At 45.0% G+C, this 19,143-nt stretch overlaps 1 protein-coding gene across 9 annotated transcripts in view; it reads left to right on the plus strand.

The window, feature by feature from the left end:
- NPHP4 (nephrocystin 4) overlaps nucleotides 1-19,143 on the plus strand; it is a 103,121-nt gene that overhangs the window by 52,426 nt on the left and 31,552 nt on the right. For 5 of the 9 annotated variants that reach the window (XM_042854042.2, XM_042854043.2, XM_005298426.5 and 2 more), the window contains exons 13-16: nucleotides 15,466-15,524; nucleotides 17,117-17,245; nucleotides 17,873-18,036; nucleotides 18,306-18,497. In XM_042854042.2, the coding sequence (XP_042709976.2) occupies nucleotides 15,466-15,524; nucleotides 17,117-17,245; nucleotides 17,873-18,036; nucleotides 18,306-18,497 (544 nt within the window). The remainder of the gene's footprint in view (nucleotides 1-15,465; nucleotides 15,525-17,116; nucleotides 17,246-17,872; nucleotides 18,037-18,305; nucleotides 18,498-19,143) is intronic. The other 4 variants (XM_024104266.3, XM_065574876.1, XM_065574877.1 and 1 more) reach the window with 1 other exon arrangement.

Raw genomic sequence — 19,143 nt, forward strand, 5'->3', positions numbered from 1 at the left:
AACCTCATTTAATTGTCCTTTATAAAATGTGAAAACACCACTTATTTAATCAGCATGTACCTGTGATGCCAGTGTATTTTATTCTAGGATCTAGCTGAGAAAAAAAACATGTCATTTAGTAGGGTTGGAGGAAACTTGTGGAATTCAAAACTTTGGGAAACCTCGCTGACTATATTTTTCATCACGTTTGCAAAACTAGGTCAGGTCTGTGAACCCTCTTTTCCTGTCAGTTAAACACAGCAGTTTTCCCACAAGCATGATTCAATTTAAAAAGGAAGGAAAGAAATCCAACCTTTTCCTAGATAAAGGGAAGGCTTTGCTGTGCATTGGGAACAAAAGTTAGTCTGGCAGAAGTGGTACCCTATGTATACTGTGTGTTCAGGTGTGCAGCTAAAATATACTGAAGGGTGATATTTTCCAAATCATTCAGCCCAGTTGCTCCTATTGGAGATGGAGGTAAAATTGCCTTTGACTTCACTGAGAGTTAGGTCCAAGCTGAGTGCTTTTGAACCCTGGCCCCTCCAAGATATTTTTTTCTCCCACTGCCCTTCTTTTCCTCAGCAGGAAACAAACCCAATATGCTAGAGTTTGAGTTGAACTGGACTGGGTTCAAAATCAGGCAAAATGAATGTGCCCATTTATGCAGCATCTCTTTATATGGAATGATGTAATTGATAGTTTCACCGTGGGAGGTACTATAAAAAATGAACGACTCATTGAAAGCCATTCCCCCCTCTGCTGTTTTTAATCTTTTTCAATTTATCTATGGGTGTGCTAACCAGATTGCTCTCAACTTAACTGCCTGTTTAAACATCAGTGTGTGAGTTTATTACCTTATTAATGTGGTGTTGTTACTGAAGTCTATACGACTATCTGTATTTGAGGAACTGCCAGAAAACGTCATCTGTTAGTAAATGTTTTGCTGCATAAAGTCTCATCTTTAACTCGTTAGTGCCTGTAGGGTGGCCAGTTCTTGTCAGGTGGTGGCCAGCCTCCCCTGGAAACAGAGGCATGTGTAGTACGTAATAGGGAGCCCATTTCAAGTCTCCAGGTGGATGCAGAGGAGACTGTGCAGTTTATTACACAGCTGCCAAGTAAAGTAAGAACATGCCTGGATTTGAGAATCTCTCCTAGCCCTATGGCGTGGAGACCTCCTGGAGAGTTGTTTTTCTTCTCTATCCTCTGGAGATTCTGTTCAAAACAGAATGACATTTTCATGCTTTGGAACCTGTTGATATGAGCAGGGGTTCAGAGCGGCCTCCTGTTGAACTTTGATTGGGGATCCAAGTGTGTTCGTAGCACGTACACTTTGAAACACTGTCTCCCATTGAACTAACGCTAGAGGTTAATCTCTCCTTGGGAACAGCACAGCCACACCTGCAGCATTGCCACTGTCCCACTAGGTGTGGGAGAGGGGGTGTCAAATCATTGCTCTTTCACACATCACAATACAGGAGTCTGCTACTTGAAACGGAGGCTGAAATATCATGAGAATATAGTCTAGCAGATTCATCTGTTTATACCTTATCATAGAAATACATAGACTGTGCCTATAGAGCCTGACTCTGCTGAATGCATTTAATTTGAACGTATTTTGTCATGCTCCCTCTAGAGTTTTCAGTTAAAATCTTGCTGTGCATCCTCTCCCAAGACTCAGTAAGAGACTTTCAACACATAACAGCTTTTAAGTTATGACTGAAACCTTTTCTGTTTGAATATTTCGCAAACTGCTATGGGTCCTTTGGTAACCCTAATGATATTGTAGCTGTCAGCTTTAGGGACGCACTTTGACTTATAGATATGAATAATGCACCATGTTTTGAAGTATTAAAAGCAGCTAAATGTGGGCCACGTTATGCTTCATGAAATCCACTAGAGGGCAGTCGGACCATGGGTTTTGCCTTGTAAATATGTACTGACTCATAATCTGCGTTCGAACTTTCTGGCTTGTCACAGTCGGGTTGGTTTGTTTGTTTAATAGGTTTTAAAACAGAAATCTTGAAAGGGCCAGTTGAAGCTTTTTAATAGTGGCGTTTCCTTGGGTATGTTGAGTTAGGATCTCCTGGACATAATTGCAGGACTTTGCTTGAAGTGTCTTTTCATAAAGGCAATTGAGTTGGCATTAATCAATGTAATTAAATGGATTACAATGTGGAAAAAGGAGAGGTAAATTAATCTGAACAGGTACTTCCAGTGCCATAGCTATAGGGAGCGAGGAACCTGAGCTATCGTGCAGAATGTGAAATGACACTGGACTGCAGTTTTGAGCAGGAACATGCTGTAGCTAATAGTCTGTCAAAACGAAACAAAACAAAACGCTCAGCATATTTGGAGGACCTCAGTGCCACAATAATAGCACAGTGTGTAACCAAGTGAGAAACCCAAAGTGTAGATCCTGGGACATCTGCCTCTCTCCCTCTCCGTGAGAGCACTGCGGAAGTGGCGCGGTGAGCTTGTAAAGTCTTCACCGGTGCTGCTGTAGGTAATATTTTACTGACTGAGCAGAGTTGGCATAAGCCAGATTTCCTCTTGCCTAGAAGAATGTTATGATGACTGCCAATTGATTAAGTCCCATCTAGTCGGCATTATTGGTGTTATTTATGTGTGCTGTGGGAGTGCCTAGGAGCCCCTGTCATGAACCCCACTGCGCTAGGCGCTGTACAAACACAGAACAAGACAGCCCTTGCCTCAGAGATCTTACAGTCTAAGTAAAGGGATGGTCCATTAGGAAAGGTGAGGTATTCACAAGCAGTTTCTACATGCATCTGCCTGGGGCTTACACAGTAGATCTCATGCATTGGTTATGCTGCCTCCCTTTGGGGTGACCATATTTTGGGGTTATTTCACAAGACTTTACCCTCTGTGGCTGACAGACTAAGCCCCCCTCCCCGCCCTGACAGATCCTCACAATTAGCTGGGGAACCAGGAAAAGTTAGTGAGAATTCTTTCCTAGTTAGAGAACCTGAGTTAGTTTACCACACACCAGGACAGCAAGCAGTCTGTGAGTGTAGTGCTCTGGTCTCTTCACTGAAGCCAGTGGCTCACCTACCTCTTCTTTTCCATCATTTTAAGACAAGTATTCGGAAATCCTGCTGGCAGACTTTTAGCCAAGATAAATAACATTCCCAATCTCTTGCAGATTCCTTTGACTTCCCCGTGGGACTGGGGAAGACCATGTGTAATTTGTCTCAGCTGGGGGTATCCGTCTGTCTGACATGCTGAACATGGATATGAAAAGCTTGTAGACACAATGCCTGGCAAGTAAGCTTAGGTTTGAAAACCTGCCAAGAGTCTTTAATAGAAACAATTCTAATGTCTGGTATCTCAAGAAGAACATGAATCCTCCTGCCTGTTTCTTTCAAATTACTTGAGTACAAACGCTATTGGCATTTATCGGACACTGGTTTATGGTCCCACAGCCCTAAAAATGCACCTGTCCACTATTCTTGGTTTTGCCTGCCATTTGAACTCTGAGCAAACCTAGTGCCTGGGTAGAATGATAGATCTTGTTCCACGTACACCAGGGACTAGTGTCGGGCAGTCACCGGTAACGTCCTTGGAGAGGCTTGGTGATGGAAGCCGCAGCCAATAGAATGAGCGTAATGTGCGTTTATCCAGAGTCTGTGCATTTAGACTATGAGCGCAATGGGCATTTATCCAGAGTTCCTTCTGCTGCTGCTTGTCAGAATTTCACAGTTTCAGTCAATCCACCAGAATATACTCCCCAGTCTCTGTCCTTTCTACCTACGCACCTTGAGAGATCGCTTGACTTTTAAAGGAGACTAGTGCAGACCTTTGGAAAGCATTGGCAGGTTATGCTTCCTTTGACAATGACATTTACTCTAAAGAACACTGTCAACATAGTTATTGCTTTGTGTCTTTCACAGCTAGTTTTTGATAATGTCAGTAGAGGCTCTCGTTTCTGCTCATTCAGCAAAAGCTATCGCCCTAAAAGTAACAGTAATAATAAAAAAACCCTTATGGCCTAATTCTGCAGTCCTTAAACTTCCATTGGGAGTTTTGCTTGATTACGGACTGCCAAATTTGGCCCTTACATTTTATATTCTTCCTTTCACCTCCGAGCATCCCCCAAGTAATTTCCGGAATTAAGATTTATGTAAGAAATCTTTCACCTGTCACTGAAATGCAGCCACTTCTGGGGTCGAGTGTGAAATCTAACAGCACATAGCATTGCAACACGACAGCCTGGGATGGCAAATGAAGAAGCATCCATTATCTAATTGAAAAGGGGCAGCTTGAAGTAGATGTCAGTCTGCATAACTTGTGGGGCTGTGTCTTGGAGATGAAGATAGACTTGTAACCCAAATTGCTGCCTCAGGGATATATCATGAAGAGACACCAGATCCAGTCTGAATCTCTGCAAGGACTGTTCGCATCCTTACACTCCTCCTGCCTTTCTCCTCCAGCTCACTGCTTGTTAAGATTAAGTGTGTCATTTGACGGAAGGGGGTCTCTAACTGAGAGACTTCTGTGCTTCAGGCAGCATCACAAGGCTCATCAGCCCTTCTCCTCTCCCTGCCTTAGCTGTGTGTTAAGAAACCTTGTCCCACTGTGCTTTTCAATATAATTTGCTGAGAACCTTTTTATTTGGTCTCCTGATCTCTACTTAATTGCTTGCTGGATATGTCTATTCATGGACAGCAGTGAGATCTTGATTATATCTATTCAGGGAAAGTGCTACCTCCTAAAATTCAACGCAGGAAGCTGGTTCTATTGCATGGTGGTTATGGGTCACAATTACCGATAAGTTATTTCAAGACACACGTCTGGCTGCCTCTCAAACCGTTACCATCACTAATACCCAGTTCCTTTCTTTGGTGCCACGTGCATGCCTCAGAGAATTGAATAGGAGATTGTTGCAAAAGGGCCTTAACTAAAAGCTGATTTCGTTCCAGCTATCCGATTTACAGTCAGGTTCTTAGGCCGTACCCGGCCCTGTAGTCGCTGATTGGTACTCGTATCCAAACAGAGCCGAGAGGCTTATTCTGTTGCCTTCCTAGTAGTGCATTCCCCCATTCCTACACTCTTGCCTTGCATGTGACTTGTTAGAGCGCTCTCCCTCATGCCTGTTTTGATTTGGGGCTTCGAAGTGCTCACCTTCACCAGCTCGAGAGCGATGTCTGCACAGCCTCATTCAGTCAGGAAAAGTTATTTAGTGCCAGTCACATAACCAGAGTGCCCCTGGAGAACTTTCTGACCAACAAGCTGTTTCAAAATCTAATATGGAGCAACACGCAGGTTGTGTGATGAGACATAGTTGCTGGTTAGGTGCATTTACATAAGGGGCAGACTCTTCCTCTGTTTCACATGTATGTCTGCAACCTGATTCGAATCTCTGCTATTTATCCCTCGTGGCTGCCCATCTGCTATTAGAATCTGACCCAGGATGTCTCTTTGCTGGGGCTCACCATTAGTCTCTAGATTCTGCAGCCACGGGGAAGAACCTGCCTTGAAAATGGCTGCAGCAGTTTCTGTTCTGCCTGCTGCTGTTACACAGATTCCCATTCCCTCCTGCCAATGGCCAGATACATTTGGGCTGATGGTTTCTAATATAAAGAAAGACCTTTCTGGTACGGGGAGCGAAGAAGGATAAAGGGCCAACACGATGAGGCTGTTGCTCCCATAGCAACTTCTGAGACCTGTTTGAAAAATTCCTAAACCTACGTGGAGTCACTATAGTTAAAAACCAATCGTCTGGACTGATCAGAGTTTTCACACAAAGGCGCTTCTGCCTTCTTAGAAACCCTGTGTGCTCACGAGGAAGCTGTCATGCTGGGTCACGTGGAAGCCATGTGTTCCCTACCCTTTGAATGTCACAACGCCGGACCACCTTTCCTTCCAGACAGGTTCAGTTTTGAACCACAGTCTCCCAACCACAAGGTGCTGCAGAGCACATTCCTCCAGAATTTCATTCAAGTGATACTTTTGGGTACCCAGGAGAGAATAGATCCTTCCCACACTGGTTCTTTCAACAAAGTGACCATCTTTGGCCTGTGTCTCTGCTCCGTCTACCCCATCCTCATCCCGCATGACCAACTGCTTGGGCTCCATTTCTATATCCTCATGTCTCACCCTCACTGTGCAATCCAAAAACAATCCCAGCACATTTCTCTGCATGAACAGCAGCAGGTTGCTAAGCAACAGCCTCATCACGTTGGCCCTTCATCCTTCTTCGCTCACTACTTTCAGGTTAATAACAGATCCGTTTAGTTAAATATAGGCAGGTCTGTTTCTGCGTCCCGTAAATTCAGCAAACTCACTGTGCATATCTCATGTTAGTGGCTCTCATTAACTACATTATGCACATTGGCTTTTCCATCCTTGAGCAAACTCCTCCAGTTTGCACAGTTAACATTAAATTCCTATTAGCATTTATTGAAACGGAGGCAGCCTTACTCCAAAAGACCCAAGTCTCTGCGGCAGCACGGCTATCCCGTCCATACAACACCTGTCTCCTCGAGGTACAGAGGGGAAGGATTGCAGCTCAGCAGGCTTCCATCGACACCCAGTTTATTAGTATTCCTGTCACTGGTCCTGTCACTGGTGTTTATTAGTATTCCTGTCCATCACCTGTCACTGGTGAAGGTGCAACATTGCAATCCCACCTTTGTGTCCCTAACTATGCCATAGACACCCCTGCTGACAGGAAAAAGGAAGGGAGATCATCGGAAGGTGTGAGACTTCAGTAATGGCCCAGAATTGTGCCACGTATTGTTGGCACATCAGTGACTGACCAGCACATGTGCATAGTAGAAAGAGCTGCAAGATTCAAACCCTGCCTGCCACTCCTGGGTGTCTTTGATTGGATAGGCTTCCTATGTCTGCAACATTCTGCTCTCCTATTGCGTAGCACGACAGAAATGCTACTCTGTGAATTCTTGGGACCACTAAAACTAACTTTCCACATGGGACATGACATCTTCGAGATCATAAGCCATTAGTGAAAGCTCAGGGTGGCCTCTCTGGAATGAGTTAATGGTCTGTGTCTACTTCCTGGTGCTCTTGTCCAGTCCCTAGTTCAGACCTCCACCAAATTAGCAATGACTGCCATGCTTGTTGGCCATATGAGCATAGAGGACAAATGTTTGTAGAGCCAAAAAGATTGAGCCTGGAGACCTGGTCTCTGCAGGACAGGGGCAGGACACCCAGGTTATGGGTGATGGCAGGGAAGCTTGCACTGTTGCTGTCCAGGTTGTCCCTGTTCTGGGGATCTGAGACTTCATTCCTCAGAGTTGTCAAAAAAAGCTTCAAATTCACGTTGACTTTTTTTTTTTTTTTTTTTTTGGTGTACTCTGACAGAAACCCGTTTGTTACTGGCGATTGCGACACACCATTCTCCTCCTTTGATGTGCACCTCCTCAGGAAGCACGTCCCACCCCGCCACTGCTCAGCCTGCATCCCGGTCTAGAGCCTGTTTTATGTTCAGGGGGAGCCGGCTCCAGCACACCTCCCTGCGTGTCTGTACTGAGCTGCCAGGGTGGGTCCCAGCAGTGTCCTCATGTCGCGTGTCCAGTCCGGTAAAGGTTTTGTTCTAACGCTAGAGCTGATCTTGCTGTATTCTCTTAGGGTGATTTATGCAAAAATACCTTTGTAGTTGTGCTCGTCCGGCCCAGACTTGCATGCTGGGGGCTCTGTTCCCGCAGCACAGCTCCCTTCATAGGCTTAGACTGAAAGCCAGAGTGATGCAGTCACTTCCCTTGTTCAAGAGGGCTTCCTAGAAAGTAGCGAGAACAGTTCCAGGCAGGAGGAGGAACAGATTTCCAGGTACAGGATCCAGAACCGCGGGGTACCTTTGTTAGCCATCTCAGCAGAGAAGCAAGGACTCAGTGGGACACAATTATTAGCACTTTCCTGCTGGCTGTAGCAGAAATGCACACCAGTGGCAGGAGAGCATAGGTAGCTCGCACTTCTGTTGTATGTGCACAGTTACATGGTGTAACTGCCTTGCAGGAAAGAGCGGATTCAGTGCCCAAGAGCTGCCAGTCTAGCACCTTGGACAAGCAGAGCTCAGTTTTGTTTCTTTTTAAACCTTAGTCCAATTTCAGGAGGGGATTCCAGACAGGAGAACTCAGCTAAGTCTCAGCTGAAAAGCAGCGTTCCTTTCCCTGCCCAAGGCGGTTAATGGCAGACACACCATCCCTCTCCACCCAACCCAGACGCAGAATGCAGTGTGCTGTGACAATCCAAAAGGAGGGACACCAAAATCATTCATGAAGGAAGCACAAAATGCTGTGAGATTCCTGCCTTCAGTGTTGTTAACCCTGATGGTGCTTTCAACCTCATGAGACCCGATTGCTGATATCATTAATTTTCGACAATAACATTAAGGGGACACCATCTTTGTGTGGTCCGAGAAAACTTTGGGACTAAAATGAAACGAGGGACATTGGAGAAATATGGATCTCTCTCTCTCTCTCTCTCTCTCTCTCACACACACACACACACACACACACACACACACACACACACACACACATACACACACAGGAACTTGAAAGAACTAAGTCCATTTGCAACTTTATAATTAACCCTTTTGGCTCCTGATTTCTCTGCCAAGGGCAAGCTGGCTTCAAAGCTGTCTGGTTTGGTATGTGACCAAGTGTTAGAAAAACTGAATGAAAAATCTTAATTATTTTGCTGACAGCTGCACTCAGTGAGTGGAGACTGGCTGTGGAGTAATAGAATGTCATGAAAAATTAATCTCTGGACAGGCCTGGACATTTGCGCAATTGGCAATCTAATTTTACCTTTGTCTCAAGCAATCTTTCCAGATGGACACTAGTTTTTAGATTCAGTTGGAAGGTCGTAGTGTACTCCAGCCCCTGACTCCGCCTTTGACTTCTGTGTTATATTTCATAAACAGCTGGAAACTATCTTATAGTAAATTCTTCTGGGATATTTTTCCTAAAGAGCGACTAATGCTTCCTGGAGAACTTTGAAAAAAGTCTGTTTAAAAACAATTCTGCTTGCTTGTAGCCTAGACTTTTTAGACTTCTTTGGATTTTATAAGATGGCACATTTACATGGAAACAGAGTTAGTGTAGGGCAATAGAAATTTGGAGTTTGTATTTTAATTATTGTCCCAATATAAAGTTTTTTTCAGAGTTTTTTTGGGAGGTGTTAACATCAATTAACCTTGAGTAGAAATATATCTGACATTGTCAATGTTCTGTAATGGTTTTAAACTAAAAGATCAGTGCAAAGCCTAATAATTTCTAAAATGACACTGAACCCTGTGTTCAGTGATGGGAGAGCTCACTCAGTCAAGCTGCTTTAAATTGAGTTGATTTATTGACCAAGAGTGTAACAGAAACTGACAGAACCTTTCCTCAGCTGGTGTGGGAATTGGCACCTTCCAGGCTTCAAAGGGGTGTGTATGGGGGAGGGAGGCAAAAGGGGGGGACAACAGGATGCCAAAAATGAAGCTAGGCGATAAGAATGACTTGGGATTTGTTATGTTGTGTGTCTATGTGTAGAGAAATGGTGTTTTCCCGTGGTGGAAGAGGGGATTGGAAATTAGGAAATCTGAATTCTTATCTGGGATCTGCTGCTGACTCCCCAGGTCTCTTAACCGTGTGCCACCTCCGCTTCCTTTCCTGTGAAGTTTACTCACTTCACAGGCATGTTGAGTGTCACAATTAGTTAGCCCTTAACAATAACTTGATGCATGCTTCTGTGGGAGTTGGGTGCTAGATTCCTTTGAAAAGTCCGGCCTCATTGTGTTGGGATGTTGCACACAGGTGGAACAAAACGTAACACGTGCTCCCTCCCTTCCCTGCTTATTGTTTCAGTTTTCAGGTTGTTGTAAGGAGGAGGAGTGTTTGAGCTGTCAAGGAGCGATGCTGTGCTCTGTAATGCTGCCCAGAGCGACCAAGTGCAGGGAGACAACAGTGGTTCTGACTGAACATACGTCATGAGTGCTTCTGCCCCTTCAAGAAAAGCTAACTGCATGTGAGGGGACGTACTGAGCATCCAGAGAGTGCACAGACCCGCTTGAACAAATCTAGGTTTGCTCGAGAAGGGCCTTTTAGGGTTATTTGTAAAAGGCCTGCCCCCTTCCCTTTATTTTTAAGGGCACCTAGAAATCCCCTTCAGTGTTCATGTTGGACGGAAGCTGGAAGTTAGTGCAATGATGGCGATTATTTGGGGCAGCACCGGTGGCTGTTTTTCTGATGTAAGCGCAGTAGCGTTGGATCACATTGTAAAGCAGCAGGCAGCTAGGAGACTACGCTACACAAACGGACTTCTGAACAGAGTCCACCAATCCGCTCCCATCAGTCTCCAACCCCTGCCAGAAGCCCAAAGGCACGTGGAAGCTTTTAGTGGAGTTTTTTTTAATCCCACATTGTTCCTTAAAAAAAGTAACATCTTCTGATAGGAGCAATCCCCTTTCTCCCTAAACTCTGCAGGAGAATAACCGACAGAGACGTCCTTAAGGTGCCTCCTTGCCTTGGGCTTAAAAGACAGAACTCTTATTGTCACTGGGCATCATGTTGTGGCGCCCCCCGCAGTGGGAATTATTGCGTAAGTAAAACAGACACTGTGTGATCTGATGTGCTACCTAAAGGGCTCCCCAGTCATTCAAACGTTCCAGACTGAAGTGCACTTAGACGCTGATTCCTGCCTTTCCTTTTTGATTGGATAAAGGGGACATCTTCACCTGAAAGAGCTAGTGCTGTGCACTGCTAGGGCCATGGTGTTGCCTATTTTGGCCAATAGGATGGCTGTTATATCATCCCATTTATTAAAAGGGACATAAGAATTAATTCTGTTCTGGGATGCGTCCAATGGATTAATTCTCCAGCAGTTCCTTCTAGGTGTCTCATGGCTGCAGACCCTGCTTATTCACTGTAATCAGAACTGATGCTTGTTTTACCTATTTAGAAGTTGATCGTAATTATAAGTGCACAGCAGGACTTGGTACAATCTGTTAGGTCAGATCCCTGTTAAAGATAATCACTCATGCAGCATGTACTTCTCTTACAAGTTACAGTGTGAATAACCTTTTTTCTAGCTACTCTTGGGAAAAAAAGGTTACTCTTGGAGAAGGACTGAGCAGATGTTGCACATAAGCTTTGAAGCGCTCAAAAATACCGTGATTTTACATGAAACAGATTAAAGCGAGTAGTTGAGAAAGAGGCTGTATGCAAAAGATAGTTCTGCATCCCAAACTCGTGCAAAGACTTTTATTCTTGTCTTTTTTACCTCATTGGAGGTTTTCTCTCCCTCTGAGACTCACATCAGGACTTCATGGCCAAAGAAGCTTGGATAGACCTCCCATCAGTCCAGTTGCTTGTTGTGCCACACACTGATGTCTTTGGCTCCTTACACAATAGACGTAATATGAAGAAACTACACGGGCATGTTGAGGGGGTCCGAATACCAGTGCTACTGTACACAACATTGCAGGGCCTAGCTAAACACCTGCTGCTCTGGTTGGGTCCTGGTGGTTTCTAAACCACAGAACACAGTGAGAGCCACTAGAAGGCTCACAAACTGTTTAAAGGGACGATACCTAGTTCCTATAGCCCACACCAATCCTGCTGTTCTGGGCAGCAACAGTCAGAATTCTGAAATCAAACTGAAATCTCGCCTTTGCCATTGCTAGAGGCCGGCAAACAGGGTGTGGGGAATGGAGAACTGACACGTGGTTCTCTCCCACTTGCACTGGGTGGTTGACATTCTTTCCATTTTGTTTGTGTTTCTGCCCCTCCTGGTACCAGTGTGTGGTAGAAGTTGCAAAATGCTACAAGTTGGGCTCTTCCCGTGGCTTATACAAGGCATCCAAGAGCAGAAAGAGTAGAAATCCCCCAGGGAGGCCTGTTCTCCTGAGATTTACAAGGCAGTTTGACAAACCTAATAGGATGGGATCCTTCAGACAGGATCTGGAACAGGAGTGGAATGTTTGGATGCTTATGTCCTGTTTTTAAAGGGACAGTCCCGTATTTAAGCCATCCTTCAGATGTCCCCCCCCGCCCCCCCGCCGCCCTGGGTCCTGCCCCCAGGGAGCACAGGGCTGCTCCCTCCCCTAGGCACCCTCCCCTGCTGAGCCATATCTCTGGCCGGTTCCCTGAAGCCCCTGCAGTCCGGCTCCCGGGGCCCTGGTGCACAATGCAGCCTTAGGGCTTAACCCCTTCCTGCCCGTGCTGTAGCCAGGGACAGGAGGCGGCAGGGTTATGTCAGTGGCCAGCAGCAGCCTGGGTGTGTTAGCTGCTTTTCGACAGTGTGCGGGTAGGAAGGGACCAGCTGCTTCCAGCCGGGGGTGGGGGGTTGGGAAGTGAGCTTTGCAAAGACATAGGCCAGGTCATCCTTTCCCGCCCCTCCTCCTCCTCTGCGACTGGAAGCAGCTCCTGTCCCTTCCCTCCCGCACAGGGCCGAAAGGCTGCTGCTGGTCACATTTCTGGCAGAAATTTGGGGAAGGCGGCCATGTGACCCTGTGTGCTTCCCCCCTCGCGTGTTGTCTCAGGAAGAAGTGGTGCCAGGTACCAGGAGAGGCGGGTCCTGGGGGCCCAGCCAGGCATGGTGGGCGGAGAACGCCGGGCAGGGAGGGTCGGGTCAGTTGGTCACCCCGGCTGTGAGAGAGAGGTGTACGGGAATGTGTGTGTGTCACCCCCTTCCCCATGTAACCCTAAAGCCTTAAAGGTAAGAAGGTAAATAAAAATAATCCAACTCCGCAGTATTACTTTTTAACAGGAGCTCAGTCAGCCTGGTGCTATTTTGAACGTTTGTACGATTGCCATTGAATTCGCTTGAATATAAGTAATTTTACCAGTTGTCCCATGTTCAGCATAGGGAAATGTGGTCACTCTAGCTTTACTAAACCATTGGAAAGTGACCCACTACCAGTAATCACAGTACTCCTGGGCAGACTTGGCCTTTCTTCCTACTTGTCTCCTCCCATGTGGGCAATGCGAGGTTAATATCTGTTAAAATAGTCTCCATAACTCAGCTCTTGCATATATCTAAGTCACTGATCTCTAAGGTGCCACAAGTACTCCTGTTCTTTTCACTGATCTAGTGGCCTATGAACTGATTAGCAAGAAACCTCTTCTACTCCTTTCCTGTGCTGACAACTACTGAGCCTTGTGCATTTCTAATAATGACCCTCTTTAATGGCCAAATCCATTGTAATCGAAAGAACACAGTAATTTAGGCCTAAGGGAAGCTCACTAGTTTCCTTGGGAAATGTTCCCAATTAAATATCTGGAATGTGTGAATTGGAGAAAGCAAAACTAAGTCTCAGCATTGCCAGAAAACATCTGTGCTTGGAGTCTGTGCAACAGGATTTCTTGCTTAGTAGAAGAGCAAGTTCATCTAGTGCCAGAGAACAAGTAGACTAGCCAAAGATAAACACAACAAAACCCAGGCAATTTCAGGGCATGAATGTACAAACAGATGAAATAGTGACAAGAAATAATAGAACAGCCATGAAAACCTTAAGCATCCCAAAACGTTCACGTCTCATTAAGCAATCCACTTAGCCAGTACCACATGTCTTCAAGGGAAAATGCAGTACTGTCTAGCGATAGACAATCTATGTTTTACAACAGGAAAGTACTAAATGGCAGATTTAGCCTAATTCCCTTAAAAAACTCCCAGTGAACTGCTACACATTTTTTTTTCCAGGTGACAATCCTATTGCAAAAGTAAGTCAGCCAAATGGCTGAAATACAGCGTCTCACATCCCCATAGTTAAGTGTCTTCACCAGATCAGCTGGGAGGAAGAATTTAATCAAAAAAATTTGAATGATAATTAGGAATCATTTAAGAACAACTTACTAGATTCACAAAAAGCCACAATCCAACAACTGAGGAAGAAGGCCATGCTGGTTAAAAAACTGACGTGGTTTAGAGAGAAAGTGAAGGCAGCTACAAAAAATAATATATAAGAATGGGAAGTAGATAGTAATGAATATAAATCAGAAGTTAGGAATTATAGACAATTGATAAGGGAAGCCAAGGGACACAATGAGAAGTCTATGGCCAGCAGCATTAAGGACAATAAGAAGGATTTTTAAAAATATATTAGGACAGAAAGAAACCTGACAATGGTATTGGTCCATAACTAGATGGAAGTGGTAGAATTATCAATAATAATGCAGAAACGGCAGAAGTGTTCAATAAATATTTCTGTCCTGTATTTGGAGGAAAAACAGATGATATCGTCTCATCACATGGTGATGATAGCACTCTTTCCATTTCACTAGAGGTTCTGAAGGATGTTAAAACAGAAGCTGCTAATGTTCGACATTTTAAAATCAGCAGGTCCAGATAACTTGCATCCAAGAGTTTTAAAAGAGCACATTAAATGGATTAAAAACTGGCTAACTGGTCGGAATCATCCAATGGGTGCGTTTCCAGCAAGGTCCCTCAGAGACTGATTCTTGGTCCTACGCTATTTAATATTTTTATGAATGACCTGGAAGAAATCATAAAATCATCACTGATAAAGTTTGCAGATGACACAAAAAGTGGGGGAATGGTAAATAATGAAGAGGTCAGTTCACTGGTTCAGAGCGATCTGGATCACTTGGTAAACAGATGCAAGCAAACGATATGTGTTTTAATAGTTCGATGTAAATATATGCATCTAGGAACAAAGGATGTTGGCCACACTCACAGGGTGGAGGACTCTATCCCAGGAAGCAGTGACTGAAAAAGGTTTGAGGTCATGGTGGATAATCAACTAAACTTGTGCTCCCAGTGTGATGCTGTGTCCAGAAGAGCTAATGTGATACTGGGATAAAGAAACAGGGAACTCTCGAATAGGAGTAGAGAAGTTATTTTACCTCCATGTTTGGCAGGGGTGCATTCCGTGCTGGAATCCTGCATCCAGTTCTGATGCCCACAGTTCAAGAAGGATGTTGATAAATTGGTGAGGGTCCAGACAAGAGCCACAAGAATGATTAAAGAATTTGAAAACCTGTCTTGTAGTGACAGACTCAAAGAGCTCAATCTATGTAGTGTAACAAAGGGAAGTTGAGGGATCACTTGATCTGTAAGTACCTACACGGGGAACAAATATTTAATAATGGTCTCTTCAATCTAGCAGAGAAAGATATAACACAATCCAATGGCTGGAAATTGGAGCTAGACAAATTCAGACTGGAAATAAGGTGCACATTTTGAAAAGTGAATGTAATTAACCACAGAAACAATTTACCAAGGGTCATGGTGGATTTTGCATCACTGACTATTTGTAAATCAAGATTGGATGTTTTTCTAAAAGATCTGCTCTAGGAATTCTGTGAGAGATGTTCTCTGACCTGTCTGATACAGGAGCTCAGACTAGATGATCACAATGGTCCCTTCCGCCCTTGGAATATAGGAAAACCTTAACTGGCTTTAATGGAAACAAAATTTTGGCATTTGATCAATCCGACAGCTATTCTCTGGCTGTTCTGGAGGCTCACTGCACCTTCTCTTGTCTCTGCTTCCCGGTAGGTGCACCATCTTCCCCCCAGATGTTGGTTTCCACTCAAGACTATCCTCAAGGACCTGGGGTAAGTGCCTGATGGTGCAACATGTGCCCTCTGCAGTTGCCTTACTGGGACATTAGATTTAAGCATCAATTATTTTAGTTCAATGAGTCTTTCTTTCTTAGAAAGGGGCCAGGAGGGGAAATATTGCAGCTGATTTTTTTTTTAAGTGTATGTTTTCAAATCAATAACAGGTTAAATATGAAGATTCTAAAGGTGCAATTTCCCTCTGGTGTAACTCTAGTTAGTTAATGGAGTGACACCACGGAGATGCCTGGCCCAGTCACTACTGATAAATAAAGGAGTTTGAATCTGAGAGAGAAGAGACAGGAAGCAAAGAAGGGGGCTCAGGAGCGGTGACTTGGTTAGAGTGCCAGGAGAAGAGGGCATCAACAGTGGTCATTTGTGTAGCCCAGGAGAAGGCAGAGAGGAGAAATTTATAGTTGTCTTCAGTGAGAGATGATCAAGGTTTAGGCTACTGTAATCTGCCCTTGAAGATCACTAGATGAAAAGTCAGTATTTCATAAATCATATTTGTACATAATACTGCATAAAAAGCAGGCTTTGAAATAGCCGGTTCTGCTGCTCATCTCTCTTTGATCATATATTTACCTTATTCTCAATTACCATTAAGTTATAAGACAAATAAAAATAATTCTTCTATGGGTTTGTTCGTTTGTTTGTTCCAGGTCAAATTTTTTCCCATCAATAAGGCCCTGAAAAATACTGTTGTAAAGAACCTGCCTAATTCGGTAGTAAAACGTGAACTGTCCACACACAGACATGATTAGTGTATAAACTAGACGGAGAAGTTTAGCACACACAGCAGCATTTCCTTGAAAATAGCTATTTTCATATAGTGCGATCCAGCTCATTGAGTTATGCCGATATCCCACTGAGTATCACTTTCTAAGGTCTTTGTGGCCAAACTACAACAATTTCCTGCTATAATCCATATCCCCAGAAGCAGCAAACCAGAATCTACATATCATTTGCTGGGCAGAAATCTCTGAGCTGTTCTCAGGCCCTGGACTTTGTATTTTTTGAGGGAGTCATTTGCAGCAGACCAGATTTGCAGGCTTTTGTTCTATAGCACAGTGGAAGTGTATTGACAATGACGTATAATTTTTGCAGGGATAGTTCTCAGGATTTAAGGCCAAATACAAACATTGAAAGCCTATTTGTTGTTTTTCCTTCTTGTTACAGAGATCTTTACACGGTAATATTTTTGATGAAATTTAATACTTCATGAGCATGCATTATTAGACTGTTTGCTCTTGTCAAACGTTTGTGGGTTTTTCTGCAAAACAATGTACAGCACACTGCAGCATCAACAGCTGAATTAGAAAACGTAGTTCAGGCCTGTCTGGAACCCATAAGTGTCCGAGCTGTGCTGCGTATCTGAACAGCAGAGGGGTAGCTCAGTTCGGTCATTCCTGACCATTTACATTTGCACAGACCATGTAAAATAAACTGCCAATGTATGTTGGAGTTCCTGGCCCTCCTAATCCAGCAAGATTTTCCACAGTCCAGATTGCACCTTGGCAGTTCCTCCTTCAGCAGCCTCATTAGTAGAGTTAATATCATCATCTTAATTATAATAATTTTCTTTTCAGTTGTCGATATCCCAGTTGTCTGCATCACCCCGTTCTCCTCCTGTAAGCCACTCGTCCAAACCCCCGTTGAAACGGCAAACCGGCTCTCCAGTCCCCCGCTCCCCTGGGATGCGCCGACGTGAACATGCAGTAAGGTTCCTGGTTGGGTTTATGTGGTGGCCCCTGCATTGGCTAGCCCTTGCAGAGAGGGATGTTCCTACCCGCGTGTGTTTGGCGTGTGTCCCTTCCCACAGAGCTATACAGTACATGCTGGGCCGGGTTCAATCATTCCTATGGTCATTGCAGCCCAAAATAAATGTGGGGTGTGTGTGTGGGAAATCTGAATTCAAAATGTAGACAAGCCAGGTATGTGAGAACGCATGAACTCTGCCTGCTCGGGGGCACTTTCCTTTATGGAGAGGCTGCCTCGGGTACAGTGGTGGGAATGACTCCTGGGTTCTGCCCGTCCCCCATTGCTTGTGCCCTGCCCGGTGAGCTGTGCAGTAGAACATATATGAGATAGGAAAGGTGATGCTCATCTTCTGCTCAGCTGAGTAGGGCTGTGATGACAACACTTCGGCTGAGAACAGAGGGGGAACTGGCTGCCTGCACTGCATCTGCTGCCCCCACGCTGCCCTGCGAGGAAGACAAGTTGTCTGAGTGGAGCAGCCTGGGCTGGGCAGCTCCTTCAATGCGCCCTGCAGAGCCCTGCCCCTCACCGCTCTATCACCACGCAGCTGGGGATGGTCCGTTTCATGGGGCACCCTTGTTTGTCAGCAGGATCTCCCACATGGAGGCAGCCACGGTGGCATAACGCACTTGGAGGCTGACCTCAACCCCAGCTCCTTGATCCTGGATTCCTCTGCAAGCGACCAGCTGCAGGAGCTGCCATTCACGCCCGTGCATGCGCCTATTGTTGCCATGGGAACACAGACTGGAAGGTGAGGCTCTAAGGCAGGGCTAATGGTAGCTGGAATGGGAACAAGGGAATTGCTGCCTGAGCGAGGCAAGCACATGGGGGTGGAGTTCAGTGATGTTCAACGGTCCCGCACATGTCATCCTGCCTCTCACTGAAAATGTCCCTAAATGCTTCTACCTCACACAGAACCCCGTCCGGAAGATGCTGGGGTGGCAGGAGGGACCTGGCAGAAGGGGTCAGGATTCCAATGGCGTCTGGGTCCCAGGAAACTCAAAGCCATTTCTCTTTCAGCTCTAGCTCTGTCCTCACTCGGGCCTCTCTGTCTCGCTTGCATGCCGCTGGCTTTCCAGAAATCCTGGACTGTAACAAGGAGCCAGCAGAAGTTGTGGACCCTGCAGACCCTGTGAACTTCAACCCTCAAAGGGAAGAAGCTGACTTCTTGCAAAGCAATGAGATCATTTTGCAGTTCCTTGCCTTCACCAGGTAATGCCCTGAAATCCTACTGCCCCATTTTCAGGTTGGATTCACATCTCTTCCTGCAATAGCATCCATTTCCATACTGATCTGCGTGCTGCTCTTTGGCTTGATGATTCTGACAGGTCCTTGTATCCATCTCCCATGCCCCTTCCTTAGGACTTTCACCTTGCTTGGCTGAGGCATGTCTGAGCAACTGCCATGGTAACAAAAGCACCAGAAGTGCCTGTGAGACAATGAACGTTCCATTTTAGATGTTTTATGCATTGAGTCAGTTCCAAATTAATTTTTTTGTTCACATTAGCCAGATTGTAATGTAAAACTAATTACTGAGTAACTCCTTATTTACAGACAGGAAAGCTTCACTTGGAAAGGCTTTTCTGTGATGGTCGTTTTATCTTGATTATGCACCATTTGTGTATTTTCCACTGACTACAGTGCACTGTAATTCTGAAAGTAAAATACCATTCCCACCTGGTCTTGAAGCTGGGAACTCTGTACCAAAGAGCAGAAGTCACATGTACTACGAGTTCATTGAAAGCAAAAAACCCCCTTGTCCTTCCTGTCATGATGGCTTCAAAGGAAGCCTCCCAAACCAATTTGAATACACTTAATATCATGGATTTTCCCCAGTTCTTCTGCTTCTCAAATGGTT

This window comes from Chrysemys picta, chromosome 21, assembly GCF_011386835.1.
Source record: "Chrysemys picta bellii isolate R12L10 chromosome 21, ASM1138683v2, whole genome shotgun sequence".
Taxonomy (NCBI): Eukaryota; Metazoa; Chordata; order Testudines; family Emydidae; genus Chrysemys; species Chrysemys picta.